At 43.4% G+C, this 24359-nt stretch overlaps 1 protein-coding gene across 4 annotated transcripts in view; it reads left to right on the top strand.

Moving 5' to 3' along the window:
- Positions 1–837: 837 nt before the first annotated feature.
- The window catches only part of snapc2 (small nuclear RNA activating complex, polypeptide 2), a 156374-nt gene continuing 132852 nt past the window's right edge, over positions 838–24359 (top strand). Inside the window, exons 1-3 of one of the 4 annotated variants that reach the window (XR_012767633.1) lie at positions 838–1696; positions 6660–6833; positions 10073–10208. Coding sequence is in view for 3 of the 4 variants with exons in the window: in XM_075451902.1 (XP_075308017.1) it covers positions 1487–1696; positions 6660–6833; positions 10073–10208 (520 nt within the window). In the remaining variant the exon portion in view is untranslated. Of the gene's footprint in view, positions 1697–5839; positions 6137–6659; positions 6834–10072; positions 10209–24359 lie in introns of those variants that run through there. The other 3 variants (XM_075451902.1, XM_075451903.1, XM_075451904.1) reach the window with 3 other exon arrangements.

Below are 24359 nucleotides of genomic sequence, written 5' to 3'. Positions count from 1 at the left end.
TTAACCTTCAAAAGTGCCATAAAAACTGTTTAAGTCAGAATAATTATTGAAAAATAATGCATCTTGTACCAACTGTAACCAAATTTGAGCTATTTCAATGTAGTTATAGCTTGGTGATTATTGAATGTTTTCCATCCAGTAAGTTGGCGGCCCGGGTAACCGCCTGTCCCCTGCTCCTCGCCTCCTGAACTCGTGGCCACAGACGCTGACGGGACTCGCGGTCTTCCTTACAGAAATCCTCTTTAAAGAAAATGTTCTTCTCCTTGCAAAACTTGGCATCTTTGGACATTTTCCAGACTTGGTCTCGAACAGTTCTCATGGCAAATTGTAAGATAATTTGCCTGTGATTGTCAGCGTTCTTCCTTTGACCAAGCCGATGAACTGTATCCACAGTATTATGCAGTTGTTCCTCACTAATCGGGATCAGGATTTTGATCGTTTCTTCCCTAGTGTTCTCCCCCTCCCTCTCGGGAACACCAATGAGCCGCAAAGATCATCTTCGTTTGTATCTCGCGTGCTCCAGACACATTTCGCGAAGAGCCGCCTTCTCATTTTTGAGCGTTACCGTCTGCAACTTAAGTCGGTTAACATCTTCTGCGATACTCTTTACAGCTGCCGTGATGGTGTCCACAGATTCCTTAACCTGTCTCACAGCGTCAGTATTCTCTTGCAGTTGGAAAGGTGCTCACTTTGGGTGTCAAATGTACACGTCAGGGTCTGAATTGCATTAAGGAGCACCGTATTAGACACTTCATTTTGCGTCTATGCTGAATTCGTTTTCATTTTTTTGTGGTTGGGGCTTTTAACCGGTGTGTGATGTCTACCAGTTTTCGTTTGTTCCTGTGCAGCGTCCCCCTGCTGCTCCATGATCCACTCTATGTCTTCATCATCGCACGCCTGCTGTAGAGCCGCTAGGTGGTAGCTGTGGTCCTTGCTAGTATTAGCCATTTAGCCGTAGGTAAAATAGTTCGGAAAAGAACGGAGAAAACACTGAAGGGAAGGTTACTTTTCAATGTCCAATAAAATCACGTTGCATCAGTTAACAGACTTAGATAACTTGACCTAAGACTAGGCCCTTAAGAAGATTTTTTATCGAGTTGAACACCGGAGCCCACAGAAGTTGAACCGTTCACTCCGCCATCTTTCTATCCCCCGTGGCCATCAGAACCAGAACCAGGAAGGGTGGCCATCCGCCTCCACCAGCTGGGGTTTGAGAAGACAGAAAAGAGGGGACAACAAACACTGTAACACATTTCAAAGGATACCTGTTGGAACAGGGAAACAGATCCACTCTTTACCAGTGAGTGGCGCAGTACTGCACCACGGTGATATCACAAGAAGAAGAAGAAGAAGAAGAAGAAGAAGAAGAAGAAGAAGAAGAAGAAGGAGGCTGCTTTGCTGTTTACATGAAACACTTGCTTAACGACTTTCAGCTCACGTCTAACCGGTCGGGTAAACGGATCTCGGTGTGAGCTGCAGCGGCAGGATGAAGCCGCCTCCCCGGACTCGCAGTAAACCGGACCGCGGCGCGGCTTCTGAAGCGGCCCCGCCGCGGAAAGTGGCCTGGAAGTGGGGGCGAGTGGAGCAGAGAAAGCTGCTCAGCGGCCTCAAAACACTCAGCAGGACCTCCGGACACCAGCCAGAGGCCGACTACGCTGCCCTTAGGAAACGCGTACCGAGCCGGTCCATTTCAGAGGTGAGCTTGTTGAAAAGTGTGCTCTGGGAGAGCAAAGAAAGGGAAGTGGTACCACAGCAGACTTTAGAGGGATTCCAGGGGTCCGTTTCACAAAGCAGGTTCAACAAACTCTTGAGTTTTCTGTTCCAGAAACGCTGATTTGAGTGAGTTTAATCAACTCTGAGTAGTTTCCAGGGCTGGACTGGCATCTGAAAAGGGCCCGGGCACTTTTTGATCACTGAGGGCCCAGCGCATATATATATAATATATACAGTGTTGGGTAAGTTACTTTAAAAATGTAATCCGTTACAGTTACAAGTTACCTTGTTTAAAATGTAATTGTAGTGTAACTTTTTGGATTACTTAAAAAAAGTAATGTAACTAATTACTTTTGGATTACTTTTGGATTACTTTTACCTATTTATGGTAGCCTATTATCTGTATGATTCCATCTGTATTTATCACATTTATTTATACCATGCTATTTTTCTTTTCATTGTACTGCCATAATTACATTATACTTTCTCTGCACATACATGCATTTCCCTAGGTAATTGATCTACCATCTTTCCTTACACTAGCTGTAAATAACTGCATTTTATCTCTAAATACTGCATGCTATACAATCTGCACGCGTTACACCTGATAAGATGCCAAACTGCATTTCATTAATACATGTGCAATGACAATGAAGTGCTCTACTTTAGTAATAAATAAGCAAAGTAAGACTTTTACATCACATTTTATTTTTCTTTGCACACCCTTGCTTGTGTGTGTGCGCCAGTACTTCCGGTGAAAACTTCCGGTGATTTGACAGCTAGCGCGTCAGGTTAGGGCCAGTGGCCGTAAACAAAGGTTAACTTATAGCCGAGAAGAAAGATAATAATATAACGTAGCTAAAGAGACTAGCTTTCCTCAGTAGCCTAATGCTTACCGATTTAGCAAGCCTAGCAGCCTCGTTGCTAATGCTAGCCGCCGTAACGTTACCAACCATACCCGACGTCAAGGAGTTGGCTGAGCAGGGGCAAGAGTATGGGGCTGGCAGAGTTAACTTCATAATGGGTGAGTGCAGGTTTCATTCACTTGTTTTCATTCTTTCACAGGATTGATTCACTTCATTGGTTTATCCGATTGCTGGCCGCCGAGCCATTATGTGTCTGGGTTTGTGTAGGTTACTGATCATGGTTGTTAGCAGTCGATAGTCAGGTTGTGTGACGTGTGAGTGAGTGTGTATTTTTTCTATGGGTACATGCCATTGACTGTATGAGCGGTCTGTGCTCGTTATTTTTATTTTTATTTAATTAGATTGGAGATACTAATTAATACTGAGGGGGGGCTGGTCCCGGGGAAAATTGCCAGGGCCGTTTTTTTCCCCCAGTCCGACCCTGCCGCTCTGTACTTCTGTCACTGCAACCTCGCACAAATTGTAATCCTGTTAAGTAACCCCCATTCTCACTGAATGTAACTGTAATCTGAGTACATCTTTTTTGCTTGTACTGTAACGGATTACAGTTACTTTTATTTTGTATCCTTTTACCGTAACGCCGTTACATGTAATCCGTTACTCCCCAACCCTGAATATATATATATATATATATATATACACACACACAGTGAGATGTCACTATGTTACTTCTGTCTAATTATCATTAATCCTCCATTTAATCCTTGTAAGGTGTTCATGTTTTTGTTACATAGAAGATATTCTGGCCCAGTGGACCTGGGACTAAAGGAGGGGAAAAAAGCTGCTGTGCACCCTCATGTTCCCTTCATCCTGCTTGTGAAGTTCTGAGTATCTTTGTTTTTGAGGATAAGAGATAGAGAGAGGAGGATAACTAACTTTATTTTCCAGATGATGAGCCCTGGCCAGTGAATCTCATTGTGAAAAAAGTATTCATACCATTTTCCTTCAGCAAAACCTGAAAATGGGTCCCACAGACCCAAGCCAGGGATAAGCAAAGCAATATTTCACCAACACACACAACACTGTATAGAAAAGGAGCACCAGCACCACACACACACTATTGTATGTTCTAAGTCTTACTGAATCAAATTAAACATGTAGTAATAATTTCCTGGGTTCAATTATTTTATTTATTGCTCAAAATTGCTCCAGTCCACAGATACTGTCAGTGAGCTTACTGAATGGAATGTTAACCCCCGCCCCCCAGGCATAAACTGTAATGCAGCTTGAGACTGATCAAAAGAGCCTAAGATAGTGCTTATGTCTGTGTATTTTTTCTCGGACACGTCATTTTTTTCACCACAGCAAAACCAAGTGACCGCTTCTTATTGCTTAGGCTTCCAACATAACTTGTGGAAGTTCCGTGTACAATACGCTTTGAAATCAAACTGCGTTGCCTCAACCATGAAGAAATTGAAACATCCATTGCTTTAATGCTTTCCACCAGAACAAAACGTGTTTGCATGGTAGGATAGCCTATCCGCCGTGACCACCACAGGAAAATTCAACTCATAAAGACACTATTAAAATATCAGATACACATTGCCAACAACAAAGTTAATCTACCATGTTTTTACAGCAGGTCATGCAATAAATTGGAGTGAGCGCGTAGCTCACAATAGGTCTGTGGCGTAGCTATCAGCGATTCCCAAACTTTCAGGCAATGGGAAACGAAACGCCGAAGCGCCCAATAGCTACACTGCATTGGCTAGCTAGCGGGTGTGTTGAGATGAATTCTAACCTCAATCTCTCCCTGCTGGGTCACGTCTCCTTTCTCCGTCTCCTCCTCCTCTGGTTCCCCAGCTGGAACAACCATCTCCTCCGCCTACTCCTCCTGTTCATTCTCCACCACCTGTGCGCTCGTTGATGTACCGGCGGCCCCACTGCCCCAACCTGAGGTCGAGCAGCCAGGTTCCGCATCTCCCACGGCCCCACTAACCGAACCTGAGCTCGAGCTTGTGCTTTTAAACATGTCAGTGATTTTTAGCGCATTTTACTGCGTCGTCTTTTAGTTTTTGTTTTCTCTTTTCCTTACGCTTGTCATGGCCACTCTTTTGTTTCTCCATTTCGCGTCCTCTTTATCCACCAGAGCTTTAGCCGAATATAGCCAAGTCAGCTAAACTTGGGGTTATAATGATGATGACTTGGGTCAAGTGGGCCTGTAGGGAGGGGCGGGCCTTTGACAACGTTAGGCATTCTCATTGGACTAGTGCTCTGTGCTTCAGGAGAAACATCCAATGGGCCCCGACGTGTCATTTTTTTTTACCGTTGCAGTCAATAAAAAATATAATATATATATATGTATATTTTATTTACGGCCCTCGGAGGGCCCGGAGGGCCCAAATCGCGGGAGGGCCGTTCGGGATATGCCCGAACGGCCAGATAGCCAGTCCAGCCCTGGTAGTTTCACCTTGAGTTTAGCGCGTGCACCACAACTTTAAAAAGCCAGCATCAACCGAGCCCCGATTCGACGAGTCACCATGGCAACGGGGAAGAGGAGGGGCTACGTTTTTCACCAACCTCGAATTGGAAATCTTAATGCGCTCATACGGCGAGTTTCAATACGTTTTTAGAAATAAGTGCAACACCGCTGCAGCAGCAAAAGTGTAAGTTTAAATGTAGTCCATTGCAATCACAATAATATCACAGGGAAACTGCTTGAATGGTAGCCCATTCATTTATTTCATTTAGGTGCAATCCTGCGGGGGAGAAGCGCAGTTGGCAGCAGTTTAAGATGAAATATAAAAACATTGTTCAAACAGGTGAGACCTCGGCATGGAGGTACCTCATTTTGATCATGTTTTACACTGTAAGGTAAATATTAAGTGGCTATTTGACTGTGCAGTTATTTTATCACCAACATAATGCTGTTTTCACACACATAAATGTCTTCTCATCTATATCATGTTCTGTTAAATAATTAAGCTTATTTACACTAACACAGACTTCTACTGAGCCAACAGAAAGAAGGCAGATGCCCGTAAAACGGGTGGTGCCCAGCACCGCCACCTCTGACGGAGGCAGAGCAGCTGGCCCTAAGCAGAATATTGGAGGGCCAGTGGCTGAGGGAGTCCCTGGAGGGAGTCCACCCCCAACACACAAGTGCCTTTATAAAATATAATAGGCCTATATATATCTTTTTTAAGCCTAGTCATACAAATATTTATTTGTCTTTTATGTCTTTTTTTCTTTTGTCCCAACAAAATTCTGATGGTACCACTCATAAAGATAATTGTCTGGAAATGCTAAAACATCTATGATAACCATCTCCTGATGAATATTTAATTCTCTGCGCAGTAATGCTGCTCCTTCATCCACGGGATCGTTGTCTAAAGGACATGTTGGTGGAAACAGTCGCCTCCTGCTGTGCCTGATGGACTTCTAGAAGTAGAAGAACTCGCTCTGCTGACTGAATGAATGAGGAAATCAAATGGCTGAAAGAGGGCGGAGACAGAGAGAAACTCCAGGTTCACTTAGTAAAACCTGGTCCCGACCAGGTTAGGTTCAGAGAGTCTGTTACTACGGTAACTGACTCTCTTTCACTCTCTTTGTGAAACAGGCTAGAGTTACCCCTCTTTCTCTGGTTTGAGATACCTCCCTTTGTGAAACAGAAAACTCAGTTTCCCTCATTTCAGGGTTAATAAACTCAGAGTTTTCACTAAACCTGCTTTGTGAAACGGACCTCAGTTCCCTTTCCTTTTGGCTACATTCTTTATCCAAGCTGTGTTTGTGAACGTCCTGGAGAAAAGGCTGAGCTGGAAGTTTTTTACCTGCCGTTTTCATGTCAGGTGTGTTGGAATGAATCAGGACGTTCCAAGCTGGGGTCTGGTTCTCTCTCTGTAATTCAGACAGTACTTTCCCTGGTGAAACAGAGTGGTTCTCTCTCTGTAATTCAGACAGTACTTTCCCTGCTGAAACAGAATGGTTCTCTCTCTGTAATTCAGACAGTACTTTCCCTGCTGAAACAGAGTGGTTCTCTGTGTTTTTGTGACATGGAGATCTGTGACCTGTCCCCTTCAGATCCGCACTGTGGTGGACTCTCTGAAGAACAAAGTGATATCATGTGCCAACTTTAAGCTGCAGATGAGGATGATGGAGGAGAAGAAGGCCAGAAAGCCCATTGATGAGTGGACACACATGGCCTCTGCTCTGACTGGAACCGTTGAAGAGCTCCTGTCTACTGCTTTCTCTCAGGTATCCCTCTCTGGTATCCCTCTCAGGTATCCCTCTCAGGTATCCCTCTCTGGTATCCCTCTCTGGTATCCCTCTCGGGTATCCCTCTCTATCCCTCTCGGGTATCCCTCTCTATCCCTCTCGGGTATCCCTCTTGGGTATCCCTCTCGGGTATCCCTCTCTATCCCTCTCGGGTATCCCTCTCTATCCCTCTCGGGTATCCCTCTCTATCCCTCTTGGGTATCCCTCTTGGGTATCCCTCTCGGGTATCCCTCTCTATCCCTCTCTGGTATCCCTCTCGGGTATCCCTCTCGGGTATCCCTCTCTATCCCTCTCTGGTATCCCTCTCGGGTATCCCTCTTAGATATTCCTCTCTATCCCTCTTAGGTATCCCTCTCTCTCTGTTAGATGGCTGTGTGTGTGTGTGTTTGTGTGTGTGTTCGTGTGTGTGCTGCAGCGGCTGACTTTGAGCGTCTAAGTCGCCGTCGTGCTGGCGCCCTCGGTGGCGAGCAGTGAGGAGGAGGCCGGCCTGGCTGTGGGTGAGGTGGTTGGTGCGAGGGTGTGAAGTCGGCCTTGAGGATGAATGGAGCCATTGTGTTGTTTCTGGATGCTACGGCGACAGGGGAGCGAGGTGGTGGAGAGAGGTGTGGTGATTCAGGACACCTTCACTCCTGTTCTCCCTCTGGTCAGTTCTGCAGCCAAGCTGGTTATTTCTACCGCTCCACCGTTTATTACACATGAAAGTCTGATGAAGGAACTGTCTCGGTGTGCTCAGATGGCCTCACCGATAAAGATGGCGTCCCTGGGCTGTAAATCGGCCAGATTAAACACTGATCACGTGACTGAACAGGTCGTTGGCATATTGAATGAGCAGATGGACAGTGTTTACGACCTAAAAGCCTAACAGAAAAGAGAGCTGAGACAGTTCCTGAGATCAGCCAACGTCTCATTAGCCGCTTTCGGACAGACCGTTCTAAGAACGCAGTTATCAGAACTGTCCTACTCAAATTTCGTTCTGATAACTATCCTTCCCCAGCGGAACTGTTTCAGTATGCATTTGCACATGAGTCAGGACTGATGCGCCGCACGCAGCCGTCTGCGTCAGTGACGTGTTAGCCGTTAGCCGTTTAGCGACACATTCAACAACAAAACAAAACAAAACCGGTAAAAGTAAGGAGAGAAGAAAGAACACCACAAAGAAGCTAATATGGAGAGCGGGAGGCCACCGTGTTCATGGTCTGCATGATGGTGATATTAATCATGGACGATCACATCAGGCGTCTAATATCGAGGCTGGAAGAGCTCACAGAGAGTCAGGAGATACTTTTTCATTTCATGAAGGAAGAAAGGAGAGCAGAGCGCTGCAGACAAATGAGACCAGTGTAAGTTTAACTTATTAAACACCCGCCGGTTGTGTCTGTGTCGTATGAGGAAACATTTCAGCCGTGATAGCATGACATGGGGCGTAGCTTAGGGTGACCATACGTCCGTATTTCCCGGGACATGTCCGTATTTCACGGGACGCCCGGGACAGGAAGTGAAATACGGACATGTCCCGGGAAATACGGACGTATGGTCACCCTAGCGTAGCTAACGACCACCACACACCTCCCTCAGATCGTTCTATAGAACCATGAAAAGACCCGACCTCGGAGAAGGAGCTGGAGATAGCCCCGAGTTCCTGTATGTCCGAATACGGGAGAAAACGGCCCCGCGGATTAAAAGGTTATTAGAACTGCCAAAGGTTCCTACAGTCCGAAAGCGGCTATTGAAAGTCTTTTGACATGAAGCTGTATGACATCCCATATTAGCAACATCATTTATGAACATTGACTTACCCCCTGCTGCGTCCTGTGAGCAGAGTTCCAGCTGAGTTTTGGCGTCCACGAAGCTAGTCCGGCTAGTTGGCTGGGGCTAGAAAAATAAAGCGTTTTGCTTCTCAGAACAATATGCGTTCAACAGAGTAATACATTTGCATCACAAAATCGTTTTGCATGAAAAAGTCAGATCTCACATCCCTTGGCGCTATTTTTGCCTCCCTTGATATCAATGCGTCCAATGTAAACTGTGCAGACCGAAGAGCAGACCGAGCAGTCCCCTGCTTCTGAGCAGCAAACACCGTAACAGGTGCGGCTATCGCTAGGTGGCTGAACGCATTGATATGAAGGGAGGCACAAATAGCGCCAAGCGATGTGATGAGGTCTGACTTTATCTGGGTGAACGATTTTGTGATGCAAATGTATTACTCTGTTGAACGCATATTGTTTTGAGAAGCAAAACGCTTTATTTTTCCAGCCCCAGCCAACTAGCCGGACTACCTTTGTGGACGCCAAAACTCAGCTGGAACTCTGCTCACAGGACGCAGCAGGGGGTAAGAAGATGTTCATAAATGATATTGCTAATATGGGATGTCATACAGCTTCATGTCAAAAGAGGCGAACTATCCCTTTAAAGGCCAACCAAGGCAAGTTTATTTGGAGAGCACAGCTCATCAAATCTCAAGAAGGCAAATAAAATCAGTAGTAGTGATGGTGGGGGAGAGGCTGGGGGGCCAGCTCACTCTGCCTGCTGAGCACACCCGTAAGTGGGGGGGGGCTGAAGTACCTGAAGCCTGATTTACAGTAGTCCGGGAAAGGCTATGGAGAGCGACGGGGACCCTCCCAGAGACGCTCTCCGTCACTTGCGTGCGTCGGCCAAAATTCCTATCTATCCGCCGAGGAGACGGAGACCGCAAGGGTTGTGATTGGTCGACTAACAACATTCACTTTTCTGGTTTAGCTCCTTCCTCTCAGAACAACAACACCGCCATTTTTGAAAGAATTTACTGTGTGCCGGTCAGGCTGGACTCCTATAAGATCTCAGGAGATTCAGACTCATTTAGGAACATGTGGTGTTCCCAGGGTGGGCTGTGACCCCAGGGTGGGCTGTGACCCCAGGGTGGGCTGTGTTCCCAGGGTGGGCTGTGTTCCCAGGGTGGGCTGTGTTCCCAGGGTGGGCTGTGTTCCCAGGGTGGGCTGTGTTCCCAGGGTGGGCTGTGTCAGGTGGAAGATGATGAGCTGCTGTCTGGGGATGTGCTGAGGTTATGATGTGTTTGTGTGCATGTACACGCATGTGTTTTTATAGTGTGTGTACGTGTGTGTATGCAGGTGATGTGTGTATATTATTTTTTTTTATTGAACATTGAGTTTTTTAGAAAACAGACACAAAGTGAAGCTGTTTAGGAGCGTCTGAAAAGATCTGGTCCTTTGTCTGTTTGTTAGATGCTGACCGTGGCATCCACAGAGCCCTGCACTCTGAGGAACTGTGACCCTCCCCAGGTCCACAGACCACCCACAGATGCCAATCCCGTTGGTCGCACTGTTCCTTTAAGACCGATGCCTCATCTGCCCCTTCCAGGTATGGATGTGCCCTTCCTGTTGGTGCAGAAGCAGTCAGTGAACATCAGCACTCATTTGCAGCTGACATGGTGCTGCCTGCTTCTTCTTGTATATTAGTCTGAGTTTCAAGTTTTCACAAAGTGTTATACGTCAGGAGAGAAAAAGCACAATACTCAAAAAGTTCACATTCATTGCCTTTCTGAGTTCATAAGTGGAGCCAGTCAATGAATAGCTTGGTTAAATGTAGGGCTGAAGAGGCTTTGACGGAGCTGGCTGCCTCTGCTTTGTGTGGCACTGCAAAGGACAGACAGATGTGCTCTTCATCTGAAACAATCAGCAGAAACAATCATCTGAATGTGAAGCTCCATCTCTAGCCCATGGTGAGGTGATGGGTTGTCATCTAACCAGTGTACCATAGAGCGTATCCCAGTGGCCCAGTAATATAAAATGAAATTAGACAGTGCCAGCCCCCCATTGGTTTTATGTTTACAGAGATGGTCCTTTTTTATTCTATGGGACTTGTAATTCCAAACAAAAGGGAGAATGATTGAGTCCAGATTACTGAAAAAAGATTGGGCAAGGTATATGGGCAAGTTTTGAAGAAGATAAAGTAGCTGAGGGAGAAAAATCATCTTAATAGCATTCACTCTACCCAGTAGAGAAATGGGGAGTGTTTTCCAAAATTGTATATTGTTTGTTAGCTTATTTAACAAGGTGGGGAAATTGGCCTTGTAGAGATCATTATACTTCTTGGTGATTACTATCCCCAGATAGATTAAACTGTCTGATGCTATTCTGATAGGAAGCTGTTTGAGCCAATCTTGATCTGCAACCTGTACTGGTAATAACTCGCTTTTGCCCCAGTTAATCTTACCCTGAGAAACTGCCGAACAAATAAAATGTTTTCAATATTGAAGGGAATGTAATGCTAGGCTGAGTGATATACAACAAAATGTCGTCCGCGTACAACGATATTTTATTCTTGGTATATTCTGTATTGTAGCCGTGTATGTCTGGGTGCGAACGGATAGTTTCGGCCAGCGGCTCTATGGCTAACGCAAACAATAGAGGGCTAAGTGGGCAGCCCTGCCTTGTGCCCCTACCCAGCAGGAAAGGGTCAGAAAGAGTTTTATTAGTGAGTATTCTAGCCCGGGGACCATTATATAAAAGTTTGGTCCAGGACACAAATTTATCACCACAGTTGAACTTCTGTAAGACCAAAAATAAGTACGGCCATTCAACCCGGTCGAATGCCTTTTCAGCATCCAAACTGAGGATAAGTAGGTCTTTATCGGGAAATCTGGGGGAGTGCATAATATTTAAAAGACGTCTAAAGTTGTGAAAGGAATTTCTTTGGGGGATAAACCCAGTTTGATCAGGGTGAATCAACTTGCACATAAATGCATTAAGCCTTCTGGCCAACGTCTTGGCTAGAATTTTTTGATCCGAATTTAATAATGAAATCTCATTATTAAATTGCCCAATCGGCCTGTAAGAACCCACTTCTTCTAAATCTTTCCCCTTTTTGGGGAGGAGGGTGATAGTGGCTTCAGTCAATGTCTGGGGCAGTACTCCGTCCTCGTACGATCGGGTGTAGATTTTACATAGATAGGGAGCCAGCAGTCCCCCAAACTTTTTGTATATCTATTGCTGATCCCATCCGGGCCAGGGCTTTTGCCATTTTTCATTGAACCGATGGTTGCTAATAGTTCCTTACATGTGATGTCTGACTCTAAGGTATCACGGTCCGCTTGACTCAGTGATGGGAGATCACACTTATCTAGAAACGATTGCATTATTTCTTCTCCAGAGTTGGCTTCAGAAGAGTATAGTGTTTCATAAAACTGTCTAAATCTATCATTAATATCTTTAGGGGATGTAAGGATAACACCTGAACCTGATTTAATTTTATGGATAGTCCTGTCATTTTCAAGTTTCCGTAGTTGTCTTGCCAGTAATTTATGAGGCTTATCACCAAATTCAAAATATCGCTGTTTTGTAAAAATAAAGGCTCTGCAAATTCTATCTGATAATATCTTATTAAGTTTATATTTAAGGGTTGAAATTTTTTTATGTTTTTCTAATGAGGGGTGTAGAGCATTTTCCATGTCTAGCTGGTGGATTTCATCCTCAAGTTCTAATTGTTTTGCTTTGTTACGTTTCTTGAGAGAGGATTGGAAAGAAATAATGTGCCCTCTTAAGTAAGCCTTAAAGGCTTCCCATAACAGTGTAGGAGACGTATTCTCATTGTCATTAGTTTCAAAATATAACTTAGTGTTTGATTCTAGATATTCACAAAACTTCGTATCTGTGATGAGTTGAGGGTTGAATCTCCAATTTCTCTGAGCAGGCACAATTTCGCCAAGCTGTAGTGAAAATGATACCGGGCTGTGATCAGAAATGATAATATTGTGATACTTTGCGTTGTAGGAAAGTGGCAGAAGTTTGCCATCAACCAAGAAAAAAATCTATCCTAGTATAGCTATTATGTACTTTAGAGTGAAAGGAATATTCTCTACCTGCAGCATTAGAAATCCGCCACACATCTAGAACATTCATATTTTCAATATAGGATCTCAGAAGGTTGGATGCCTTGGAAGGTTCCACCCTCTGTGAAGAAGACCTATCCAAATAAGTGTCCAATACTAGGTTAAAATCCCTGCCAATTATAAGATTAGTATTAGAAATATCTGGAATCAGATTTAAAACTTTTCTAAAAATTTCTGGATCGTCATTATTTGGTCCGTATATATTCAGTAATGTTACAGGTGTAGAGTGAAATTCCCCCACAACCATGACATATCTCCCGTCCCTGTCTGCTATTGTAGATAGGTGCTTAAAGGGAACCCCCCTACGGATTAAGATAGCTGTGCCTCTAGCCTTTACTGAAAAGTTGGAATGGTAAATATGTTGTATCCACCTACACCTAAGCCTAGCATGCGAGTCGTTCTTCAGGTGGGTTTCTTGCAAGAAAATTACATCAGCCTGTAAGGATTTGAGATGTGCAAGCACCTTGCCTCTTTTAACTGGTTCATTAATTCCATTTACATTCCATGAGCAGAATGTTACATCATCCCTCCTCCTCTCTTTATGCATTGTGTTATGCATTATGTAGGGTGGTTATCGGCATCCATCCTTAGACTCTCTCCCCATTCTGTCTTATTCACGTAACTATTAGTTAGATGACACTCCACCCACCCTTCCCCCATACCCGCTCACTTCCCACCCAAAATACCGAAAAACAGAAAAACAAAAACAACATCAGCAATGTCTAACTCCTCTTAGAAAAGAAGAAACTCGAACAACCAACTGTGGTTGAACTCTTGATCCTATAGTAGCTAGCAGCCCTACAGATGTAAAGTTTCCAACAAAACCTATATAGTTACAAAATAGATTCAATATCCCCCACTAACAGCATTGAAAGGATATGTAAACTCTCAAGTCTTAGCCGACCTTATTGAAATAAACATGAAACACAAAACTCAGAGGCTTGTACTTATTCGTAAACCTCCAGGACTTACATGGTTCCCCCCCGCCGTCAGTGACTTAGAGCCATGCAGTCTAGACTGTGCAATAAAGTCCAAAGAAATAGTGCATTCATAAGAGAAATTAAATTGTTCAAATTACCAAATGAAATATGCATTCCGGCAGACAGGCAGGCAAAAAGTAAATAAACAAGATTAATTAGTATTTTTCACATTGTAATAGGGGTAGGGAGGGGGGCTGAAACCAGACCTGTAACCGTCAGAAATAATAATAATGATTATACAGTAATATTAATAAAACAGTATGTTCCTCGGACTCTCCAAATCAGTGACCTTTTGTTGAAGTAGTATTGTTACCATGGTTGTGGCTAAGAATGTTGTTGTTATGTAACCGTCCATAGGTGACTTGTAACAATACCTCTGGTCTAGTTGTCATTTACCTCCAGTCTCTCTCAGAAGTGAATGAGCCATGCTCTGAGATGTGCCTCTCAGGTACGGCCCTGTCCAAAGTGGCGTTCAGCATACAGACGGGCTTCCTCAGGGTCTGTGAATGTGGTCTCTTTACCATTATGTGTCACTCTCAACTTGGCTGGGTATAGGAGACCGAATTTGACTCCAGGTTGATCTCGCAGCAACTTCCTGGCCGGAGAGAAGGCGGCTCTGCGTTTAACTACAGTGGGTGGAAAGTCTCTGAAAATTTGGATTCGATGTTCTCGATACATGAGATTTTTGGATTTCATGACCTTCTGCAGGATGTCCTCCACAGCACAAGGGCGTAATTTTGGGTAGGGACGCTAGGGTCACGTCCCTACCAATATTCAGCCCCCTACTCAGGGTCTCCGCGGATCCTTAAAAAGTATTAAAAAGTCTTAAATAAAAAATACTTTTTTTAAGGTCTTAAAATGTCTTAAATTTCGCCGATTTTCAAAGAGTGGCATTAAATTTCATCTGGGCGAAATGAAAGAAAGATATGTCTGGAGAGACGATTTTCTATCGCTCTGTGCACAATAGGGCTCGGGCACACGCGTTGCATTCTGGGATATGGTCGCCATATTGGAGGCACAATCTATCGTAAACAAACCGAGGCAAGACAGAGATCAAGGAACAAATAGTGAGAGAAAAGTGAGAGAAAAGCATGTTAAAATCGAAGAAAGGATGTGGGATATACCGGGATACATTACAGAAGGAAGCCAGAGATCGGTACATACAGAAGATTGGCGTTATAAACGGACTGGACCCTTATGAAATACCGAGCAAGGAATTGATTGTCGACGAAGATTTACTGCCTAAGTTCACCCTTTCGGACATAATTGCGTATATAGTATGTGGTGACAGTGCTTATACTTTGCAACAGTTTCAATTCTAATGACACTTTACACTTTTGTCATGTTACTCTACTTGTAAATAAATAATGAAACGCACACACTTGGCTGTATCTCAAAGCATATTTATTTCAGACGACTTCAACTTTGCACAACACTCCTGCTCATGGTGGTCAGAGTACAACATACAGACACAATCTTGTCAAAGAATGTTTTGTCTTCACCTTCGCATGGCAAAACTATGCAAAAAGGTGTATTGTTTCTGACAGTTCCAATCGCCCTTTCCATGTGAATTTGGAGATGGGCAATTTTCCTTGTATTTTCCACATTAAATTAAGATCAGATTTATTGTCATGTATACATGCATACACACGAAATTTGTCCTCCGCTTTTAACCCATTGAGACATCCCTTGCTTCCAACTGACAGTGTCCTAGTCTTGTGAAGGCGGGGATCTTTACCTCAGCACACAAACGTCTGTAACTTACCAGAATGAAAATGCAGAGAACACACTCTCATCGACACCGGGATTGAGTGGAAAGTTATGCTTGGTCGTCTTACAGCAGCGATCCATGCTAGTCGACGACGCTTTGTTATCTCGGACACTTGGGCTCCGTGGGTGCGCCTCCAAGCAGGAAACCGGTAAAAAGATAAACCATTTACGATTTCCCCCCCATTCCTGTCACGGCTTACGCTATTGCACCCCACGACACAGCAACGTGCGACCATAGTGGCAAAGACAATAAGTAAAATAGATAAACCAACGAAGAAAGTTCCGAGACCAGCGGGAGTACGTCTGCGCGCAGTGGAAAACAATGTAAACAAAACAGTTCTGAGCCTCCAGTATGGCCGCCGCTCACGTAGTGACGTCACGTGCCCGAGCCCTATAATGGCGACCGCTGACGTTTTGTGTGCGCGCCAGTACTTCCGGTGAAAACTTCCGGTGATTTGACAGCTAGCGCGTCAGGTTAGGGCCAGTGGCCGTAAACAAAGGTTAACTTATAGCCGAGAAGAAAGATGATAATATAACGTAGCTAAAAAGACTAGCTTTCTTCAGTAGCCTAATGCTTACCGATTTTGCAAGCCTAGCAGCCTAGTTGCAAATGCTAGCCGCAGTAACGTTACCAACCATACCCGAAGTCAAGGAGTTAGCTGAGCAGGGGGAAGATTATGGGGCTGGCAGAGTTAACTTCATAATGGGTGAGTGCAGGTTTCATTCACTTGTTTTCATTCTTTCACAGGATTGATTCACTTCATTGGTTTATCCGATTGCTGGCCGCCGAGCCATTATGTGTCTGGGTTTGTGTAGGTTACTGATAGTCAGGTTGTGTGATGTGTGGGTGAGTGTGTATTTTTTCTATGGGTACGTGCCATTGACTGTATGAGCGGTCTGTGCTCGTTTTTATTTATTTGATTAGATTGGAGATACTTTATTAATCCCGAAGGAAATTAAATTTTGTCGTGTGGTTTATGCAATGCAAAGTCACTGTCCATAGTCTGTGCTTCACGTGAGTTGTCCAAAGTTCTGGTTTAAGTTAACTTGGGTAGTAAAATTGTTTTGCTAGTTGTAAAGGCACAGTAGACATAACTCGAAAATTAGGTTCAATTATGGATTTATTTTGCTCAGAGCCTCAGACAAACAGACAGACAAATGGCAGCGAAAACACACTCCTTCGCAGAGGTGTGACAATCGGGCACGATTGTCCTGTAGTGTGTGGTGTTCCCTTGTGCGTTCAAATCTTATGCGATCATGTTGACACACTGATTCAGTATCACTGAAGCACACATTTCACACTGGACTTTTTTTCAACACCGAACAGCCTAGAGTGTAGTTTTTATATATATTTTTGCCGTGGTAATGGTCTTAATTTTTATTCTTAGAGTTCTTAAAAGTCATTAAATTTGTTGATAAAAAATGTGCAGATACCCTGCATTATATGAGTTACATTACATAACACTTAGCTGACTTTTTTTATCCAAAGCGACTTATAAGAACACATTATTGGTTACAGTCTCTGGAGCAATGTTGGGTTAGTTGTTTTGCTCAAGGTCACTCCAGGTGTAAACAGAGGTAGCCTAATCGTGGGATTTGAGCCTGCAACCCTGTGATTTAAAGACCGACTCCCTAAACATTAGGATGGCTCGTTAACAGCATCTGCATGCCATTAACTTATGATTGGTAATGCAAAAAAAAAAAAACTGTCGTGGAGCACTTTTGTGTCCCCACCAATGTCAAAATCAAAGTTACTCCCTTGCCACAGCATGACAGTAGTGCACCCTTAAAATCAGGTGACGAGGTGGCTCATCATTACCAGGATGTTGTCTCAGGGCTCTGTGGGCTCGGTCGATCACTGGTTTTTCACCCAGCTGTAGAACCTCCATAAGCAGCTGTGCCACGAAATCTCTGGCTTTCTGGCCATTTTCTTCTCCCTCCTTGACTCCTGCGATTCTCAGATTCTGACGCTTAGATCGTCCCTCCAAGTCCAGACACTTTTCCGACAGTTGTTCAACTTGGCTTTGTAGCTGCTTCACCTTAGCTTCGAGGTCCACAAAAGTATCCGACGTAGCATTAGCTGACTCTCCTAAAGTTTTCAGTGTCTCACTTTGGGAATCTAGTCGGCTATTTGCCACGGAAAATGCAGCGTCACTTTCTGCTCTCAGAGCGGCAATTTCGGTTCTCAGAGTTGTACTCACATCAGCAATCTTTTCGTCAATTTTGTCGCAAATGTCCGACTTAGCTTGGGATAGCTCCGCTTGCAGTGATGCTATGGCGGCTAACACCGCTTGGTTGTCCGTGCTCTGAGCACTCGACGCCGGGCCCTCGCTCTCACTCTCGACCGGTGTTTCGGTCGGGCCTCCATCGTCGTTCGGTATATCCCAGGATTTCCCTTTTCGACTCGGCATTTTTTCTGTGCAGTGGGCACTTCGGGAGTTTAGGGTGAAAAATACAATAACCAGTAGGTCGGAAATAATACAGGTTTTGTTTTAAATGTAATTTTAACGTGAAATCTGTAGGAGTTGTAGCGAGACGCGTCCTAACTCCTCATTGCTCCACAGCGCCCCCACAAGACCCAGAAAGGGTCTTAAGCCAGCTTTGCGAGGAGACTGAAGCTGAACTGTTCCAACACCAAAAGGGCACAAGTCTGAACTTCAACAGCCACTCAGAAATGCAGTTACTCACACAGGCAACAGTAGTTTGCATTTACAAAATGCAGAGCACTTCACTTAACATAGATCAGCAACTTAACCTGAGGTAACAATGGAGAGGGGCATGAATAGCATTACCTTTTCTAGTTCTTGGAGCCGATGTGTTCTGCCTCAGTTGGCATTTTACCACACTTCCCACATCTGCCCCTGTTACCACAGGAGTTTATATCAAAGGAAAAAAGCTTACTTTTTGATGTACGCGTTTACTTTCTGATGTACGTGTTTACTTTCAGATGTATGCGTTTACTTTCAGATGTACGCGTTTACTTTCAGATGTACGTGTTTACTTTCTGATGTACGCGTTTACCTTCTGATGTACGCGTTTACTTTCTGATGTACGCGTTTACTTTCTGATGTGCGCGTTTACTTTCTGATGTACGCGTTTACTTTCTGATGTGCGCGTTTACTTTCTGATGTACGCGTTTACTTTCTGGTGTACGCGTTTATCTTCTGATGTACGCGTTTACTTTCTGATGTACGCGTTTACTTTCTGATGAATGCGTTTACTATCTGATGTACGCGTTTACTTTCTGATGTACGCGTTTACTTTCAGATGTACGTGTTTACTTTCTGATGTACGTGTTTACCTTCTGATGTACGCGTTTACTTTCTGATGTACGCGTTTACTTTTTGATGTACGCGTTTACTTTCTGATGTATGTGTTTACTTTCAGATGTACGCGTTTACCTTCTGATGTACGCGTTTACTTTCTGATGTACGCGTTTACTTTCTGATGTGCACGTTTACTTTCTGATGTACGCGTTTACTTTCTGATGTACGCGTTTACTTTCAGATGTACGCGTTTACTTTTTGATGTACGCGTTTACTTTCTGATGTACGCGTTTACTTTCTGATGTACGCGTTTACTTTCAGATGTACGTGTTTACTTTCTGGTGTACGCGTTTACTTTCTGATGTACGCGTTTACCTTCTGATGTACGCGTTTACTTTCTGATGTACGCGTTTACTTTCTGATGTACGCGTTTACTTTCTGGTGTACGCGTTTATCTTCTGATGTACGCGTTTACTTTCTGATGTACGCGTTTACTTTCTGATGAATGCGTTTACTATCTGATGTACGCGTTTACTTTCTGATGTACGCGTTTACTTTCTGATGTACGCGTTTACTTTCTGATGAATGCGTTTACTATCTGATGTACGCGTTTACTTTCTGATGTACGCGTTTACTTTCAGATGTACGCGTTTACTTTCAGATGTACGCGTTTACTTTCAGATGTACGTGTTTACTTTCTGGTGTACGCGTTTACTTTCTGATGTACGCGTTTACCTTCTGATGTACGCGTTTACTTTCTGATGTGCGCGTTTGCTTTCTGATGTACGCGTTTACTTCCTGATGTACGCATTTACTTTCTGATGTACGCGTTTACCTTCTACCTTCTGATGTACGTGTTTACTTTCTGATGTACGCGTTTACTTTCTGATGTACGCGTTTACTTTCTGATGTACGCGTTTACTTTCTGATGTACGCGTTTACTTTCTGATGTACGCGTTTACTTTCTGATGTACGCGTTTACTTTCTGATGTACGCGTTTACTTCCTGATGTACGCGTTTACTTTCTGATGTACGCATTTACCTTCTACCTTCTGATGTACGCGTTTACTTTCTGATGTACGCGTTTACTTCCTGATGTACGCATTTACTTTCTGATGTACGCGTTTACCTTCTACCTTCTGATGTATGTGTTTACTTTCTGATGTACGCGTTTACTTTCAGATGTACGCGTTTACTTTCTGGTGTATGTGTTTTCTTTCTGATGTACGCGTTTACCTTCTGATGTACGCGTTTACTTTCTGATGTACGCGTTTACTTTCTGATGTGCGCGTTTACTTTCTGATGTACGCGTTTACTTTCTGATGTGCGCGTTTACTTTCTGATGTACGCGTTTACTTTCTGGTGTACGCGTTTATCTTCTGATGTACGCGTTTACTTTCTGATGTACGCGTTTACTTTCTGATGAATGCGTTTACTATCTGATGTACGCGTTTACTTTCTGATGTACGCGTTTACTTTCAGATGTACGTGTTTACTTTCTGATGTACGTGTTTACCTTCTGATGTACGCGTTTACTTTCTGATGTATGCGTTTACTATCTGATGTACGCGTTTACTTTCTGATGTACGCGTTTACTTTTTGATGTACGCGTTTACTTTTTGATGTACGCGTTTACTTTCTGATGTATGTGTTTACTTTCAGATGTACGCATTTACCTTCTGATGTACGCGTTTACTTTCTGATGTACGCGTTTACTTTCTGATGTGCACGTTTACTTTCTGATGTACGCGTTTACTTTCTGATGTACGCGTTTACTTTCAGATGTACGCGTTTACTTTTTGATGTACGCGTTTACTTTCTGATGTACGCGTTTACTTTCTGATGTACGCGTTTACTTTCAGATGTACGTGTTTACTTTCTGGTGTACGCGTTTACTTTCTGATGTACGCGTTTACCTTCTGATGTACGCGTTTACTTTCTGATGTGCGCGTTTACTTTCTCATGTACGCGTTTACTTTCTGGTGTACGCGTTTATCTTCTGATGTACGCGTTTACTTTCTGATGTACGCGTTTACTTTCTGATGAATGCGTTTACTATCTGATGTACGCGTTTACTTTCTGATGTACGCGTTTACTTTCTGATGTACGCGTTTACTTTCTGATGTACGCGTTTACTTTCTGATGAATGCGTTTACTATCTGATGTACGCGTTTACTTTCTGATGTACGCGTTTACTTTCAGATGTACGTGTTTACTTTCTGATGTACGTGTTTACCTTCTGATGTACGCGTTTACTTTCTGATGTACGCGTTTACTTTCTGATGTACGCGTTTACTTTCTGATGTACGCGTTTACTTTCTGATGAATGCGTTTACTATCTGATGTACGCGTTTACTTTCTGATGTACGCGTTTACTTTCAGATGTACGTGTTTACTTTCTGATGTACGTGTTTACCTTCTGATGTACGCGTTTACTTTCTGATGTATGCGTTTACTATCTGATGTACGCGTTTACTTTCTGATGTACGCGTTTACTTTCTGATGTACGCGTTTACTTTCAGATGTACGCGTTTACTTTCAGATGTACGCGTTTACTTTCAGATGTACGCGTTTACTTTCAGATGTACGTGTTTACTTTCTGGTGTACGCGTTTACTTTCTGATGTACGCGTTTACCTTCTGATGTACGCGTTTACTTTCTGATGTGCGCGTTTGCTTTCTGATGTACGCGTTTACCTTCTACCTTCTGATGTACGTGTTTACTTTCTGATGTACGCGTTTACTTTCTGATGTACGCATTTACTTTCTGATGTACGCGTTTACTTCCTGATGTACGCGTTTACTTTCTGATGTACGCATTTACCTTCTACCTTCTGATGTACGCGTTTACTTTCTGATGTACGCGTTTACTTCCTGATGTACGCATTTACTTTCTGATGTACGCGTTTACCTTCTACCTTCTGATGTATGTGTTTACTTTCTGATGTACGCGTTTACTTTCAGATGTACGCGTTTACTTTCTGGTGTATGTGTTTTCTTTCTGATGTACGCGTTTACCTTCTGATGTACGCGTTTACTTTCTGATGTGCGCGTTTACTTTCTCATGTACGTGTTTACTTTCTGGTGTACGCGTTTACTTTCTGATGTACGCGTTTACCTTCTGATGTACGCGTTTACTTTCTGATGTGCGCGTTTACTTTCTCATGTACGCGTTTACTTTCTGGTGTACGCGTTTATCTTCTGATGTACGCGTTTACTTTCTGATGTACGCGTTTACTTTCTGATGAATGCGTTTACTATCTGATGTACGCGTTTACTTTCTGATGTACGCGTTTACTTTCTGATGTACGCGTTTACTTTCTGATGTACGCGTTTACTTTCTGATGAATGCGTTTACTATCTGATGTACGCGTTTACTTTCTGATGTACGCGTTTACTTTCAGATGTACGTGTTTACTTTCTGATGTACGTGTTTACCTTCTGATGTACGCGTTTACTTTCTGATGTACGCGTTTACTTTCTGATGTACGCGTTTACTTTCTGATGAATGCGTTTACTATCTGATGTACGCGTTTACTTTCTGATGTACGCGTTTACTTTCAGATGTACGTGTTTACTTTCTGATGTACGTGTTTACCTTCTGATGTACGCGTTTACTTTCTGATGTATGCGTTTACTATCTGATGTACGCGTTTACTTTCTGATGTACGCGTTTACTTTCTGATGTACGCGTTTACTTTCAGATGTACGCGTTTACTTTCAGATGTACGCGTTTACTTTCAGATGTACGCGTTTACTTTCAGATGTACGTGTTTACTTTCTGGTGTACGCGTTTACTTTCTGATGTACGCGTTTACCTTCTGATGTACGCGTTTACTTTCTGATGTGCGCGTTTGCTTTCTGATGTACGCGTTTACCTTCTACCTTCTGATGTACGTGTTTACTTTCTGATGTACGCGTTTACTTTCTGATGTACGCGTTTACTTTCTGATGTACGCGTTTACTTCCTGATGTACGCGTTTACTTTCTGATGTACGCATTTACCTTCTACCTTCTGATGTACGCGTTTACTTTCTGATGTACGCGTTTACTTCCTGATGTACGCATTTACTTTCTGATGTACGCGTTTACCTTCTACCTTCTGATGTACGCGTTTACTTTCTGATGTACGCGTTTACTTTCTGATGTGCGCGTTTACTTTCTGATGTACGCGTTTACTTTCTGGTGTACGCTAGGGCTGGGCGATATGGGAAAAAAAGTATATCACGATATGGATTACTTTATATCCCGATAGCTTTACATATCACGATATACCACAACAGAGGTTGCATTAGACTTTTTCATAGTCCGTTATTTTAACGGACAGGGTCGAAAAAAATCCGCCATCGCCTATTTTAACCAGTCATCTCGTTTTCCAATGTGGGAGTCGCAACCCCGAACCGGGAACAAGCAACTCGGGGCCATAAAAGTAAACAAACAGCTTTGTGAATACATGCTCTTTTACTCGACATTCACAACTTTGAGGATGGAGTCCATTTTTCTGCGTCTGCTGTGTCTCGTTGCATTGCTTTAACAAAAACTGCAGATCTCTCTCTCTCACACTGACGTGCGTCTGCTCAGTGTTCAGCGCTTTGGTCACCACAAGCACTTAAAAAAAACAAAAAAAAACAAAGACGCGTGCAGAGATTTATCCAACAGATCAGGCTTTACCCTACTGTTTTTCGCAATGACAGTCAGGAAAGGTTGCGCCGTCAGTACAACTAACAGAGGAAACAGTAGTTCTTGGTACTCTAAAAGCCGGTCTGCAAATAGCCGTAGCACTAGAACCTCCCTGGTAGTTCTACTCTGCACGGCTACTAGAAGGCTAGGCTAGCTTCAGTCCATCGGCCACGACTCACAACCAGCACATGTGTGCTAAAATACCCGCGACAGTAAACAACTTGATTTGTTATCAGTACCAAAGCAGTGTAGAATCATTGAACACCATGCACTCGGCGGTGCTATTATTAAGTAAACATGACTGACTTACCGGTACCCTTCCTTCAAACTTCCAAAAGTCCGTGAGCCTCTCTATATCCGTTCATCAATACGCCTATCCAATATGTTGTCAATTCGATCTGTTTATGGTCCTTGGTTATGTCAAACCTCGTCAGAGTGAGTGCTCCCTTTTTTGGTTATAGAAACCGCATAGGTGTGAGCGCTCTGTTCTTTAATATAGATGTCTGTGGTGCTGCGACGTGCAGTTGAGCAAAGAGGAGCAAAGCAGACAGCTAAAACATATTGTTGACGTGTTTCCGACGCTTTTGCCTTGGAGAATATTTATCTTGTAAGTACTGCTATGGAGACTTAATTTGTTATGGTAGTTTTCAGTAGATGCTAACTCGTTTCATTTTCATTGATCTCGGTTGCTAATCGAAACTTAGTTATACAACGCTTTGCTTGTATAGTGTTTAACAGTTGTGTTTCTGTCTGTAATTATTTTCAGTTTACAAAAAACAAATGAGAATCTCACTTCTGTATTGGTGTCTTAATCCTCATTTAATGGAGTTTGTAAGTTTTTGTAGTGTTCTAGAAAGGGGGTCCAAATCCTCTCAAATGTTTGCAAGGAGCCTTTAAGGGTATATCTGATTTTTTTCGAGGGTAAG

Source organism: Odontesthes bonariensis, chromosome 19, assembly GCF_027942865.1.
Source record: "Odontesthes bonariensis isolate fOdoBon6 chromosome 19, fOdoBon6.hap1, whole genome shotgun sequence".
Taxonomy (NCBI): Eukaryota; Metazoa; Chordata; class Actinopteri; order Atheriniformes; family Atherinopsidae; genus Odontesthes; species Odontesthes bonariensis.
The sequence above is the reverse complement of the archived record's forward strand: the minus strand, read 5'-3'. Positions and strand labels throughout refer to the sequence as shown.